This window comes from Coffea eugenioides, chromosome 4, assembly GCF_003713205.1.
Source record: "Coffea eugenioides isolate CCC68of chromosome 4, Ceug_1.0, whole genome shotgun sequence".
Classification (NCBI taxonomy): domain Eukaryota; kingdom Viridiplantae; phylum Streptophyta; class Magnoliopsida; order Gentianales; family Rubiaceae; genus Coffea; species Coffea eugenioides.
Genome location: NC_040038.1, coordinates 18,589,123 through 18,604,054, shown reverse-complemented (window position 1 = coordinate 18,604,054; position 14,932 = coordinate 18,589,123). Strand labels below are relative to the sequence as shown.

The 14,932-nt window shown below is 34.9% G+C and overlaps 1 protein-coding gene across 2 annotated transcripts; it reads right to left on the bottom strand.

Annotated features, from left to right (window-relative positions):
• Positions 1 to 1,442: 1,442 nt before the first annotated feature.
• Positions 1,443 to 12,968, bottom strand: LOC113769579. 2 transcript variants are annotated; one of them, XM_027314066.1, is made up of 7 exons: positions 12,907 to 12,968; positions 11,697 to 12,160; positions 10,634 to 10,753; positions 10,485 to 10,538; positions 9,292 to 9,455; positions 6,221 to 6,397; positions 1,443 to 2,008 (listed from the first exon to the last, which is right to left on the bottom strand). In XM_027314066.1, the coding sequence occupies exons 2-7, from the start codon at positions 12,084 to 12,086 to the stop codon at positions 1,795 to 1,797; spliced, it is 1,119 nt and encodes a 372-aa protein (XP_027169867.1). In that variant the 5' UTR covers positions 12,087 to 12,160; positions 12,907 to 12,968; the 3' UTR covers positions 1,443 to 1,794. The 2 variants fall into 2 exon arrangements, with proteins under 2 accessions (XP_027169867.1, XP_027169866.1); XM_027314065.1 differs by lacking the exon at positions 12,907 to 12,968 and adding an exon at positions 12,801 to 12,892.
• Between the last annotated feature and the right edge of the window lie 1,964 nt (positions 12,969 to 14,932).

The window sequence follows — 14,932 nt, the reverse complement described above, 5'->3', positions numbered from 1 at the left end:
ATGCACGAACCTCTCTTGAGGCTTTAAAAATTTTTCTAACCTCCTCTAACAAATTTCACTGTTGTTTGATGTCTAATTAAAAAGCATGACTGCAAGTTTTGAAAATGCACCAAATCAGACACCAAGATAGCGCGTGTTAAAGGCACATGCAATGACAGTTTCAGAAATGGTTTTTTTTTTTTGCAAATTAATTTTACATAAAATTTTGTCATCACTAAAACAAATTCTGGTATTTTAACCTTTTTCCTCATCAAATGATAGTTATTTTGGTAGTTACAATATTTAAAATAATTATTTTGTCGGGTCTGTTTAGATACTTAAAAATTAGTTATAGGTAGTTATCTTAACAATTCATAATTAAGTAATAAAAGATTTAAGTAATTTTCATAAGTGTAAGGTTAGAAGTATATAAAATAAAAAAAAGTGTACATAACTGCAATTAAAAAGTTTCTGAGTTGTACTAATACCCCCTGAACTTTAGTACTTGTTTTTCATTTTTTAATGATTTTCAATCTTTTACTAATACAACAACCAAAAGGGCATTTGTTGAATAAAATATCATCTCGCCCATGAAAATATTATTTTAATGCTCGAGGTCAATGAAATTTCTAAAACCTCACGGAGATCAGTGCAACTGTCAAAAATATCAAGGGAGGTTTCTGAAATTATCTCTTTAATTAAATACCCTCTTATTTTTTGGAGTTAATCACAAATCTGCAAAATTTAAATTTACATTCAAATTTAATAATATAATTATTTCATATCATAATAGGTTTTAAATTTATGTTTACAAATCATTGATCGTTATCTTTGATGCATAAATTTTGACAAAGTGCTTCCAAAAAGAACTTTTATCAATGTCAAATGTATTGATTTTTTTAGATGATTCGTTTCTTTTTTCTTCTTTGAGGTCAAAGATTTAAGGTTAATGTTACAAATTTTAAAAGGAATTACGATGGATGATTTAATTTATAAATTAATGTGAACAACATAAATATGAAAGCCGTTAAATTGAAATAAAATTATAAAAAATAATTTAAAGAAATGTTGAAATTAGAGTGAACCCATAAGAAGGTTTTTTTTTTTTTTTTGTCAACAAAACTTGTGAAATTAATTGTATTAGTTTTATACATTATGTTGCAACTAATAAATGACCATACACTATCAAAATAATGTGTATATTTATTTCCGGAGAAGGCAAAGTAAGACTTTTCCTTGAGAACTAAGCGTGCTCCTAGCTAAGGGTAAAATTGGATGAAATGTTCTTTACTTTAACTTCCGTTAGATTAGGGGAGGCAAATTGAGAGGCGACCCGACTAAAAAGCGCGATTAATCCTAAAATAGATATGTGTTGAAGCTAAAAAAAATCCCCAAAATAAAAGGTCTATTTGTACATTCCGTTTATGGAAGCAACCAATTATGCAAGGGTGCTCAAAAAAAGCTTATAAGTTATTCAGGAAGACCTCTTATTTCGTGCTTTAAGTTCATACCACAATACAATTTTGAAACATCAAGAGGTCATACAAGAAAACAGAAAATGATGCTAGTTCATAAGACTAACAAGAATGAATGTAGTTAATCATACAAATATACATTTGACAAAAACCGCAGCCATCTGTATAGAGATTCCACTCCATGAACTGTAGAATGGTATTTCAACAATGAAATGTTTCATCCCAATGGAGAATCAGTACCGTATGGTTGAAAATGATTGCTGAAGCTTGGATGTTCTATCCATAATTCGCCTGATAGTGGTTTAATGGCAAAGCGTCTGCTGCTGTATTGCCATAAAAATCATGATAATCGGGTATAAAATCTGCTGACCCAAGGGGCTAGCTGGGTAATATCAGGAGTTCTGGCATTCTGGGAATAATAATCGGACCAGTAGCATGGCGAAAGCCTCTCTGCAAACTTGCTGTCATAGTAAATACAAAAGGGTAGCCAGTCTTCGCCTCCATTCATTCTCCTTTTCCTCTCTCGCGGATAACCTAACGGTGCCTGCACGTACCTACATACATGTATGCCAATGGAGGCCCAAATCAGCAATTAGCATCCCACTCATTGTAGTTGGAATCTACTTTTTACTTTACTTCATCTTTTTTCGTTTATTTATTTTCTTAGAGAGGATATCATTTCAAGTTTCAAATAAGGAAATGGACAAGTTTGAATTCGCTAATTGATTGGTTTTACTGGCCTATCTTTAGCACCAATCATTGACACTTCACTAAATTCTTCAAAAAGATGATAGTGGGAAAGCGACGTTTTAATATACTCTTCAATTAACACGAGAGACAATTCATGTTTTAGAATCCCCACTGTCACTATTTTAAGCTTTACATTCAGTAAACATCTGTAGTCAATTCTCACCCAACGTTCCCCTTGATACTCGGTATTTCTAAGAAAGTTCAAAAACCACCCTAAAAGTACCCTGGAGATGATGTTTCATCTCGCACACCAGTTCCCTTGGTTTCCCTCGTCCACACTATACCCCAAGTATATCAAAGAGTAAATTTAAACCTGCAATAACAAATAATCCTAATAAAACAAAATGGTCTGTCCAACCTTAAGTTTTCTCTGCTCAGGTCAGAAAGGAAATATTCTGCTAGGTTCTCATAACGGATCTTAAAGTTTCTTTCCTTTCAAATTTCTCTTCAAATTACACTACGTGGAAAATTTACTGGAATATGGTACATGTTTAAGTAATACTATAATTTCAAATCAGACTATGAAGGGAAACTACTAGTATGCAACATATATTCAAACAAACCAGATCTGCTTTAAATTTCAGAAGACAACTAGGATCTATCAGACGCAAGTTAGTTAAATGAATATCTTGGGGCAACTTCCTCAATTAGCTATAGATCATTTTCCAAAGTTTTTCTCCGGTAACTAGAAAACATTTTCATTCACTTAACTGGATATAGAAAATGTTACAACTTAGTTGCATATGAAAGTTTAAAAACCTTTATACTGATGTTTCAAAGAAAGAAAATAGCTATCATCTTTCCAATTTATTATTTTAAACTCAGCTGGCCAAGAGATGTTGAACCTGCACATTGTATTGTATTTACTACAGCGAACAAGGAGAAACAAGATAATTAATCTGAGACACTAAGTCCACTATTGATTCAAACCATCCCAGATGTTCCCACTTTTAACAAGATTCTGCTAGAAGCTTAGGTTGTTAACTTTTTAATAGATGTATTTGAAACAATGCAAAGAAATAAATTCTAGCATGTATCCCTAGCTCAACCAAACAGCACATATCATCATCATTTGCTACATGTAGAATTCAAAAAATCAAACAGATAAGCTGTGTCTACCGAGCGAACTAATTTACTTAAACAATTACAAAACAGGTACAAGCATATGCAAACGAGAAGAGAAACGCAGTGGAAACCTGTTCAAGATACTTATAATCTCTTTTATATCAGTGTAAGGTGTTTGAAGGCTTTCACATATGTACACTGGAAGTACCAAGAAAATGATTTGAAGGATGAAAGAAAACCATGACAAGAGGAGGAGAAAAGAAAAATTGACCCAGAACGCACATGAAAGGCATTTGGGGATTCAATGAGATAACATAATCATAGACTTTCCAGATGTTTCAATATAACTTTGATGCAAAATACATTACTACCTCTATTATGATTTATTAGAATCTTAAGGTTGAGTGGTACATTAGTGCTTTCTGCAGAGGCTAAACTAGCACCCCTTTAGTCACATTTAGGCATTTCAAATCAACAGAGTGATTTCTGCAGTCATTTCTTGGCGTCCAAACTTTTAAATGCTAAATCAAATTCAGCTTCCTGATTCCTTGTCCTATAGCTTCCCTAATTATTAATTTTCATTAGCTTGGCCTCCAAGTTTTGTTTGCTACAAGTATCAGTTGTAATAGTTTCCTGTACAAATGGCAACAATGATATTAAAGCCAAATTGAATTACAAGCTCAATTTTACATATTTATTTATTTGTTTATTTATTTTAGTATTGATAGCAACCATAATATTGGCAACCTATCATAAAGAAAATGAGGAGGAATTCTTACTCATCTTTCTGCTATGTTCTTAATCCTTCTTGATCACAACCAACAGTTCCCATCAAAGTTCTGATAGAGCTAAATTCACTGATCTTTCTCACACAATTGATCGACGAAGAGCTCCCCTAAACAAGTCCTGCAACAGAACTGCTCTTGTCTAGAGAAAGTTGAGCATTTTAGCCATCTCTCTCTCTCTCTCTCTCCCCTCTTTCCCCCCCTCCCTCCTCCTCTGAGATGCTCATCCATCTTCATCTTTAGTGACACCATTACCAGGAGCTCTACATGCTTATGGGAAATGGAAGACTTGAGAACTCTGTCCCTCTTCCTTCCCATTTCTTCTCCAGCATGACTCCTCTTAAGTTTTATCAAGAATCATAACCCTTGATGCTTGCTTTTCTGTGGGAAATTGCAGAGTGAAGACTGACATGTTGGCTACAGAATGCATTGTAATTGATACATTGGTAACCTTTTGTTAAACCAAGATTGCTTATTTAGTATCATTTTCCTGAACCTTTTGCAATTGGTTTCTAGGCATCACAAATCTGATTTCATTGATTTTGATCAATCTGACTTTCAAGGTCAATGACAGAGCTCAAAGTCAAGTTTGGTTCTTGCTGAATTAGTACCATACCTGAGTACTACTCAAGCTTGGGTTCAGCTCCAATGTTCTTCATGAAAAACTAGTTGAGCAAAAAAAAAAAAGACTACATATACATTTGTGCATTATTAGTCTAATTTAATTTCTTACCAGGTAAAAGTATGTACAAGAGATTCTTTGTGACATTTACATCAAAAAATACCCGAGGAAAAGTTGCTAGCAGACTCCTTACGTGCCTGAGCACCAGGCATTGTCACTGATGCACAACTCATCAAACAAACCTTATGTCTCCAAAACAAATTGCTAATCCCACTAACCAGAATCTCTTTGGAGCCTTTCACTGACATCTCAAGGACTGTCATGACTAACTGCTTAACAAGCAACACAGCCCCCCAATGGCCTAAATTTGCTCATCAGATGCCAGATTAGTAGAGAAAAGTTTCATGCAGAACATGTCATCCTATGCTAGTTTATAAGCGAATATGTCACCTTATGCAGAACGTGTCATACTAGATAGTATTATTGCTGGCTTTTAAGTGAACCCCACACCTTCAGAACAGTATTAAGCTATTCATACCTAACATGCATATAATACTTCTCAACCGCCAGCATTACTTTTCTAACCCCTTGCCAAATCTTAACACTTTGAGTAAATTAATACTCTACTGGAAGGGAAGCCGTTTTTGGAAGCCATCAAAATATGACCAAGCTACGAAGAGTCATTTCACAAATTTAATCCAAATTTGCCATAGTCTCTCTCTCTTTCCACAAGGACATGCATGCAGAATATAGAGAAGTGTGTAGAGATCTACGTGCTTCTACATTTTTTATTTAAGGTAAAAGCATTATGAAAGACTCAGGAGGGGGTTGCAACCTGAATTGTAAAAGACAAAAACCTATCAATGAAGGCATCAATGTGCATGATCAGAAAGATCAGTGCATGTACCAACACACACAAGCATATGCGTCTTTTACATACATATCCATATCTGCATCTGCATTGCACAGACCTCCAACTTGCCTACACATTTAGATGAAGCATATTGCTTGAAATACTTTACAATAAACAAGAAGGATAAACCTTCACTGTGATGTCAACAAATCATTTCCTCTCTGCAGGGTGATTTCTCTTGTCAGAAACACACTGCTCTTTTCCCTGAGATAGGCTGAGACCATTTAAAGTAACCTGATTTTAGTCTTCAGACCCTAAAAATTTATTAAATTTTCTCATTATCAAAGAGTTTCTTCATACGTCTTCGAGCATTCTCTGATTCCATAACAAATTAACCTACGAATTTAACTCCAAATAGTGCTGTTTTCACCTGTGGCTGATAAACATGGTATACAGCTATATAATGCTGCTTACAACCTCCAAAGTCTTAATGCATGATATTATGTCTGATTTTGGACTTCACTATCTTAGAGGTATGTATACTGCTAAAATAACCAAATAAGCTCACTTTTAACTAGATGTATAAAACCCACCAATTAGAGAGGATGAGGACATCTGGAGATATTTGATAAGCAGTGTGATCTGTAGCATCTAAAAGCTCAGCAGTTAATAGAAAGGGACAAAGGATTACCTGATGCCATCAAGCAGAGCATCCCAACAGAAATGAGTATGACCAAAAACATGGCATGCAGATGCAGCACCTTTATTTCCATGTATGGATCTTATTCGGGATTCAAGAAAGTCAGAGCCAATTACTTTTGGAAGCTTAGGATAAAAAAGCATTCTCTTCTCCGGGCATAGCTCCTGCCTGCATCAACAAAACAGTTATTCATCAGTAATGTAAAATATATCCAAGCCATGATCCCAAGTCAATCTGCCAAATCAAAAGCCATGGATTTTTCCAATCTATTAGGTTCTATAGAGAAAATGCAACTCTCTGAATAACATCTCAAGCTTTTACTAAGGTGGAAACACAACATAGTACCATATGACGACCATGAAGCAAGGAATTAATTCAGAGAATCTTAATATAAAGCCAAAAATCTAAGGCTTGAGCATTCATGTCCCCTCATCAAGTCTCTTTCCAGTTTGCTGTTAAACCAAATTCAAGGCTAGTCCTTTCATATTTTTCACTCAAAAGCATACGCACAAATAAATGGATAGAAGCTCTCTGCCTTTGAGTCCAGGCAGCTTTTAGCCAGCCCCTTGCAGATTTACACAAACAAGCTCACCTTTCTTTTACATTTAGTTGTCAACCAACAATCACTTGAAAGCTCCATTGATGCCATTCATGGTACCCTTGCCATTTAGTTCTCCTCTCTGATGCACATACCATTCAATGACCCCATTTGTTTGGCAGGAAAGTGATGTAGATCCGGAATCTCTTTTGCAGTAAATTATTTAGACAGCATGTGAAAGGATACTATCATGAAGAAAATTCTGAGGTGATTATTTCCTTGAAGGGTTCTGCTTTTCTTCTTCACCAAACACATGAAATGAGCACATATTTATGCCTCCAAAATTCATGCATTATATTGCCAGTTTTAGACCACTGGTTACTAGCTTGAGGAATAATAATGGTCTAGGAAACTAAATTGATTTAACAAAACTAAAATGTGAAGGAAATAATCAGACCATTTCCTGATAAAAAATTCTTTAACCTTGGTTTTGCCTGTCCCTTTTACTATCAGGAGATGAGAATAAATCAACACACATTACTTCTGATTCACCAAATTCAGTTTTCCATTGTTGACAAATGCACTTAGATTAGAAAGTCTCTACTAAACAGTTAATGAACATCTATCCTCAACTGGCAAGAAACATAACTCAGGAAAATTTCAAAGAAATGGCATGCATTTTCCTACATTGTTGGCCAATGTTCATAGTGGAAAATAGATACACGTGAAAAGAAGGCGAAAACATTTCATAATTTCACAGATTTACTGGTCTTATGTTATTAATTGGTCCGTGGCTCTAAGTCAATTAGTTGGCTGACAGAGACTGTGTAAACAGCCCTACGAATGTTGGATAACTTTGAGGGCATCAGCTGATCCAGATGGAAGTCATCTAGTTCATCTTTTCCTATGTATGTTATTTGAGCCACTTAAGAAGACACTCATGAAAGCAGAATACAGAGGTGCAGCCTATCTGCTTAAACAGCACCCCAAACAACCCAATACTGTACAAGTTTCATTAAGAAATAATTGATCAATTATCCTATAATCCAAAGTTGAAGGTCAAATAATTCAAAAACATGTTTTAGTGAAATCTTCTTTTGAATCAAGGTGGACTTCTAGAATGAACAAAGGCGGATGAAATTCACAAGGATGCAAGACACCAGAAGTTTGACAATGAAGTAAAAACTCCTTAACAAGTAGAGCATGAAAGTTGAACAAAAATGGAAGAAAAGACAAGAAGAGGAACTCGTCTATAATTTTCACTGCAACAAATGAGAACTAATCAACTTAAGTTAGAATGTTTAAAAAGCATTAGACCTCTAACATGATTTCTTTACCTAGTAATACTTTGGAATACTTTATGTAGGAATTGTTCAGCAGTTACAGATTAATGCCCCTTCTATAAGACTAAGTATTTAGTTAACATGACCATTAAACAGATAAGAACTAACCAGGCAAACAAAAAGAAGAAAAGAACCGACAAAAGAAAGAGGAATCAACATTTGACTTAATCTAATGAAACATTAAGCTCAGAAGAATTTGTTACAATTTCTAAAGATTGAATTTTAAGCATTCCTTTTCCCCTTGTATTGTTTTATGAAACATTGAAAAGGTTAGCCTCCTTACCAAATACTCAACCACACACTGAGCTAAATCAGGCAATGCTGCAAAAAATCATTCAGGGGGCAAAGCAGTGGAAGGTGCTTTTTCTCCTTGATAGAACATAACTGTTGTACCATAAGCATCATCTCACTTCTTTAAAGAGTATTTGAAGATTCACTGAAGAGCAGTATCCTTTTTTTTTTTTAAATACACGTGAGAAGATGACAACTTGTGCATGAGATTTTTTACAGTAATTGATTTTTTTCTGACAATTTGAAGTGATAAACCACAGTTGTTCAAACCATATGGACCATAGATTAACTGCAAGAAAGAAGATGACCAACTCAACTCTGGTCCTTTTGCAGTCTTCACGAATTTCACCTGAATCCTTACCTTCACTTACATCATCACTACAAACAGAAAAGCATGAGCTATCTGCTACAATGAGATAATTGCCTTTATGCTGTTAACATTACTTCACTTAATCTTCCAATGACAAACACTTGAATTTAGATTAATTTGACTGGGAAAAAAGAAAAAGAAAAAGAAATAAGTAACAATAACAAAATGATTCCAATGTTTATATCTTCTCAGGTAACCTTCTTTGAAGATAAAGAAACATATTAATGGGATCCTAAGGTGCATTATAAAAAAATAAAAATAAAGATTCTTTTGTATTGAACAAATGTTAAAGAATGCTAAATGGTGCTGTTCATTTGCTCATAGAATAGGGCAAGACTTACTCCACACAAATACTTATCCATCTTAGAAGGATAATAAGGCGTTTAAATTTAGACTACGCATCAATATTCAGGTTTATAGATACTATATTTACTTTCCTTTGTTTTTTTGGTCAAATTCAAATGAAGTAATGAACCACAAGTAATATAAAGGGATAAGTCTAGCCGAAACAATTACAAACCTCGGAAGAAAGTGAGAGAAAGAAATAATTTGGCTGCATTTGCTTTTGATTTCTTCAACTAAATCGTTGTTCTTATCATTCATGACATCAAAGAAGAGAGCAAGAGAATTCTCGTCATTTGTAAGTTCATTAGCCCATTTGCATGCATGGAAGTCCTTACAAGCCTGTAAATGTTAGGAATTAGCTTATAAAAAACAGAAAAACGCATTGATTGTTACAGTCCACATAAAATGACAGTTGAAATGAAAATTCCTCCTTCATGTCAAGGAGACATACTATCAGATGCAGGACAAATTAAGCACCATCAAGGAGTTTGGAAATGATGATCAGCCGGACAATTAGCTTAACTAGACCCTAGTTGTAGATAGAGATAAGACTGCAAAAAATTGTCTAGCTTACATATGTCTTTTAAGTTCTGGAACTTTCAAAGGTGCCAGTTAAATTGGCCCCCTAATTAAGGTCTTCTCCTGATTTTCCCTGGAAATCAAAACCTCGATGATAGACTAAAGTCATACTTCTTTTTCTTGGGTTTTGTCTAAGCCACTATGCTAATATTCTGTAAAAGTGAAAAAATATACAAGGCCATCAAGGGGGCAGAATGTGGCAAATCAGAAAATGATCACTAGAAATCAGTGTACTGTAAAGGGGGCATAAAATTGCAAAGAAGGAACCAGTCACCAAAATGAGTGTAGCATAGGGTAAGAGCAAGTTGGGCATACAACAACAAAGTTGGATTCAAGATTTCAAAGTATTAATTAGAAATCTAGGAAAATAACACACCTAATCCAGAAAGTTGGGTTATTAAGACACTGCATTTACATTTCTTTATGCATTTCAGTACCACCTCTTATCTAAATGTACAAGATGACCAAAAGACAAGCCCTTTTGCAGAAAGATGGTGCATTTCCTTCTTTAACTTCATGGTCAAAAATGGCAGAATTAAATTCTTGTTCCTAGACAAACAGGAGTATCTTTTCTGTTTTCTACAGCCTAAACCTTGAAGGGGCATGGATGGAAGGAGAGGCAAGCAAGGGAGCAACGCATTGACCTGGTAAACAAATTCATTTCCATAGAATACAATTTGCATAATCAATCAAGTGCACCTAAGTCTCAATGCAAATCAAAGATTTAGTTAGTTAAAATGTCAAATCAAAGATGTTAAAATCCTTACAAGGAGAAAGAAAGTGAATCACCATCTCCAAGGACGGAATCCGAAAGCCAGGTATGTCCAGTTCTTTATCAAAACTCTGCGAGAAAGCAAATGAATTTATGGCTAAATGTAACAACTAAGATGAATAATGTACAATCTCAATGTAGCAATTTAATCAAACTGTAAGTTTACCTCATGGTACCATGAAAACAGGGGTATAATTCCCAGAACATTAAGTATTACAGGTTTTGTTTCTACTCCAATCTTTTGACAAGCATCCAGTAATTTGTCCAGCTTTTCAAGAGAATCAAACTGATAGGTGGGAAGCATAACAAAAAAAAAATGTAATTTCACAAGTTGGCATTGTAAAACACATTTAGGTGCAAGCTAATATAGAGCAATAACTTTTTTTAATATAGAGCAATACTTTGTATCCATAAAATAACGTAAATATTGACCAATTATTTCTCACAAAGCACAGTGTCATATTTTCATATATCTTGGATGCAAGGCTTGAAGTATGACAGAGTTGGACAAAAATACATCCTGAAACTCAAATGAAATTGAAAATTCCCGTGAGGATCATCTCGTATCCTTCAGTTGGTAAGAGTTCAATGATTGATGTAAACTTTCCCTAACTTATGATTTTTAAGTTTTTAACTCAATGACAATACCAATTTTAACAACTCGTGATGGCCCTGGGTCTTCTGAGGAGCAAATTGAAACTCATGCACTGAAAACAATAAATGAATCCTTATAAGTGGAAGTATGAGGAGAACTAATAAAATCACATGCTCAAATGATCCCATACATAATATTGAAATGGTTAAGTGTCTTCTCCTTTTTCATTAAGCATGGCCTACTACATGTTAAAAGTTTATTGGCTGCCCATCACAATTTGCAAACCAATGTTCTATTCTCAGTAACAAGAAACGCAAAAAAGTTTTGGGTCTAGAGTCCAGAGTGGGCTATAGCTCAATTACCTTCCCATGAAATGCTCTCATTAGCCTATCTTTTGAAAGGATTTGCATAAAAAAGGAGTTCCCATTTTCTAGAAAACAGGTTTGGTGTTTGAAACTGAAGCGAGTGATGTAAACTAATTAAGGGCACCATCCAATGAATGAAGTTCAAATATCTCTCAAAGTAATGAGCTATGCCAAGTCAAGATCACATCCCAATCTTTACTCCCTATAAATGCATAAACTGATAAAAGTCATATTTGCATTGCCAAATATACACAGTAAACACTACTTACATATCTATGATCCTCCTGGCGGCACCAAAGATCATGGTTTCCAGGTACATAAAACACATGTTCAAACCTATCCTTCAAAAGGGACATGGTTAACATGAAATTCATGTACGTCTCAGCTACATCTCCAGCAACAAGGAGGACGTCATTCTTGTACCTCTTCTTTGATAAATCTCTCACCCATGTCATGTTCTCAGAGTAGTCCGTATGCAAGTCAGACACTATGAAAACACGCAATCCATTAGCCTCTGTATTGGTAGAAGGCAAAATCTGAGGCCTGAAAACACATGCTGATCTAAATGCTGGTCGTCGACAATAATTCCTGGTATTCACTTGCTTGGGACTTGGTTTTTGAGGAAAACTCAAGAAATAAGGAACCAAGCACAGTACCATTTCTTCAATTACACGTAATAATAGTCGAATCCAAGTACCAGACAACTTGATATGATCAAGGCCTCTCAATTATCCTACATGAGGAAAGAAAATTGATCAATGCTGTTACTGAAGCACAAATTCACGGCACCAGTTAAATACAATACCAGAGAAACATTAAGTATAACTAAAAGGCACTAAAGAGAAAACTTTTAGCAATATTTCCTTTACATATTTCTCGATTACCTTTTTATCTTGCATAAATCATATTACTACCATATAACTAAAAGGCATCGAAGAGAGAAAAATTTTAGCAATATTTCTTTGACATATTTCTTGATTATCTTTTTATCTCACACATACTACCATATAACTAGAAGACATCGAAGAGAGCAAAATTTTAGCAATATTCCATTGACATATTTCCTGATTACCTATTATATGACATACATCACATTACTTCAATATATTTTTCTACAAAAGCTTAAAAAAATTGCAAATCCAAACAGCACAAAAATTTCTGATATGGGTATGCCTGGAGACCTAACGCATAAAATATAATGCAAAACACAAAATTGCTGTTCCTACAAGCAAAATAATTTACACAATGAAAAGCTAATAAAATGCAGATTAACAATATACAGTAATTTACATCAGAAAGTAAGATTTTCAGGAAGTAATGGAACAATGCTCAAAAAAGTAAAAGGAAAAATGGAAAAAGGAAAGAAACAGAACCAAGATAGACTGTCCAGACAAGAAAAGGGAGGGCGGAGGGTGGGGAGAACATGAATTTTTGAGCAAATTTAAACAGGAAAGAGAACGAGAGAGCTTGAATTCGTACGTCATTGCAGCTTCAGGGCGGAGGGCGAAGCTCTTGTAATACATCTATACGGAATTATCGGGTTAATTACATTTACCTCCACTGAGGTTTGCCCAAACTACATATCTTACCTTGAGATTTAACTGTATTGGAAGAAGGTCCCCCACATGAAAACACCTCTAACAAATAGCCCCTGCTATTTACTTTATTAAGGTTGACTATTAAATAAATAATGATGTCAGCGTGATTTTATCTATGAAAGTCCTACTTTACCCCTAATACTCCCGTCATCCACTCTTTTCCTTTTTCTTTTCAACATATATAGAATAAGAGCTGAAGGCCTCTTGTGATCTGGAATGGTTTTCGTCGTCCTCTCACGTGCCTCACATGTGAGTCACCAGCCTTTTTTTTTTTTTGCGCGGTGCGCCAGACATCTGCATATACTTCCTCTTTAGGGTTTTCTTAAATTTCCTCCGCTACCGTCGCTTTCTCTCTTCTCCCCTTCTCTCCTTCACCTCACCTTTAACCTCAGAAGCTAAACCCATCCCAATACCAACAGATTACTCGCGCGGTGCTGCAGTTTCACTACTGTTGGAATAAGAGCCGAAGAGCCCTTTAGCTCTGATTTCATCTTCTCCTCAGAAGCTCGGCCGATTCTACTTCGTTTCCTCCCCTCCAAATCGTTGAATCTCTCCTTTCTTCTTCATTCTCTTTTATTTTTTCTCCTTTCTTCTTTTCTATCTCGTCTTTCTCTCTTCTTTCTTTTCTCCTATTGTAGATGGATTTAAGCTGTTTTCTTCTCCATTCTCCTCTTTCTTCTCTTCGCCGCTCCTTGGTCAGATCTTTCCCTCTGTCTCTTGCTCTCAAAATCTTTATCATCTCTCCTCCTTCTTTCCTTCTCATTCTTTGACTTCATTCTTAAATATTACTTTCACCTTTTTATTGTTTTTCTTTTTTCTTTATTTTTTTTGCCCGATTAATCGACTGATACCATGAGAGCTGCATATTTCTTTTCAAAAATCATTTGTAGCTTCAAACCTGGTAAACGAAATCGCGGCTACCATAGTCGGCCATACACAAAGTAGGTAACTCGATGGTGGTCTTTTCCACTGATATTTTTTTCTCCCGTTCCTTGGCTCCTTGGTTGGGAGACTACTGTTTTTTGTCTTGCTTTTCTGATTGCAACTGGAGAACTAATGTGGATTACTTTTGATTTCTTGATTTTTATTTTTTAGTCTCAGATAGAACTAGAAGTGAAGCGTCAACCGCCGCTTCCTCTCTATTGTTACAGGTACTACCTTGATTTTTCTGCTACTTTCCCTTCATTGGTGATTTTTTTTCTTTCTTTTCTATTAAAACTTTGGTTACATTGATGTTTTGTCTTGTTTTATCTAGAATGCAACTAGAGTGTAGATCTGTAGATCTTTCAATTTATGCACTCTTATTTTTCGTCTGAGAAAGAGCTACAAGCACTAAAGCATCTTCTATCCATTAAGGTACTACCTTCATTATTTTGTTATTTTCTCTCTATTGTTGTTTATTTTCCTTCCATGTTTGAGCTATTGCGGTGTTGCTGTTTTTTGCACTTCTCAACTGTTCTTTGTGCTTGTTTCATGGCTGTTTGTATTGATTTTTACCCTTTGGAATTTTTTGTTGGATTTTTACCCAGTAAAATCCTTTCTGTTATGGCATTTTTTTCCTCCTATAATTTTTTTGTTTTCCTTTCTTTTAAGCTCTTTTTGCTTGTTTCATGTGCTATTTGGGTTATTTTTTAGTTCTAGGATACCACCCTAAAAAAGGCAAAAAAAATAAAGAAATACCCGTGACTTGGATTTCCTGCTGGAATACATATTTTGTCTTCCTACCTTAGATTGGCTCTATATTCATGTTTTTCTCCTCCTCTGTTAAAACTTGTTTGATGCTAATGGTTGTCGTATTTTGTTGTGCAAGCAATTTTTTCATTGCTTTTAGGAAACTGGTTTGTGATTTCTTTGGTGGTTGTTTTCCATTAACAGTTTTTTTTGTGTTGCAGCTATTGCACATTTTT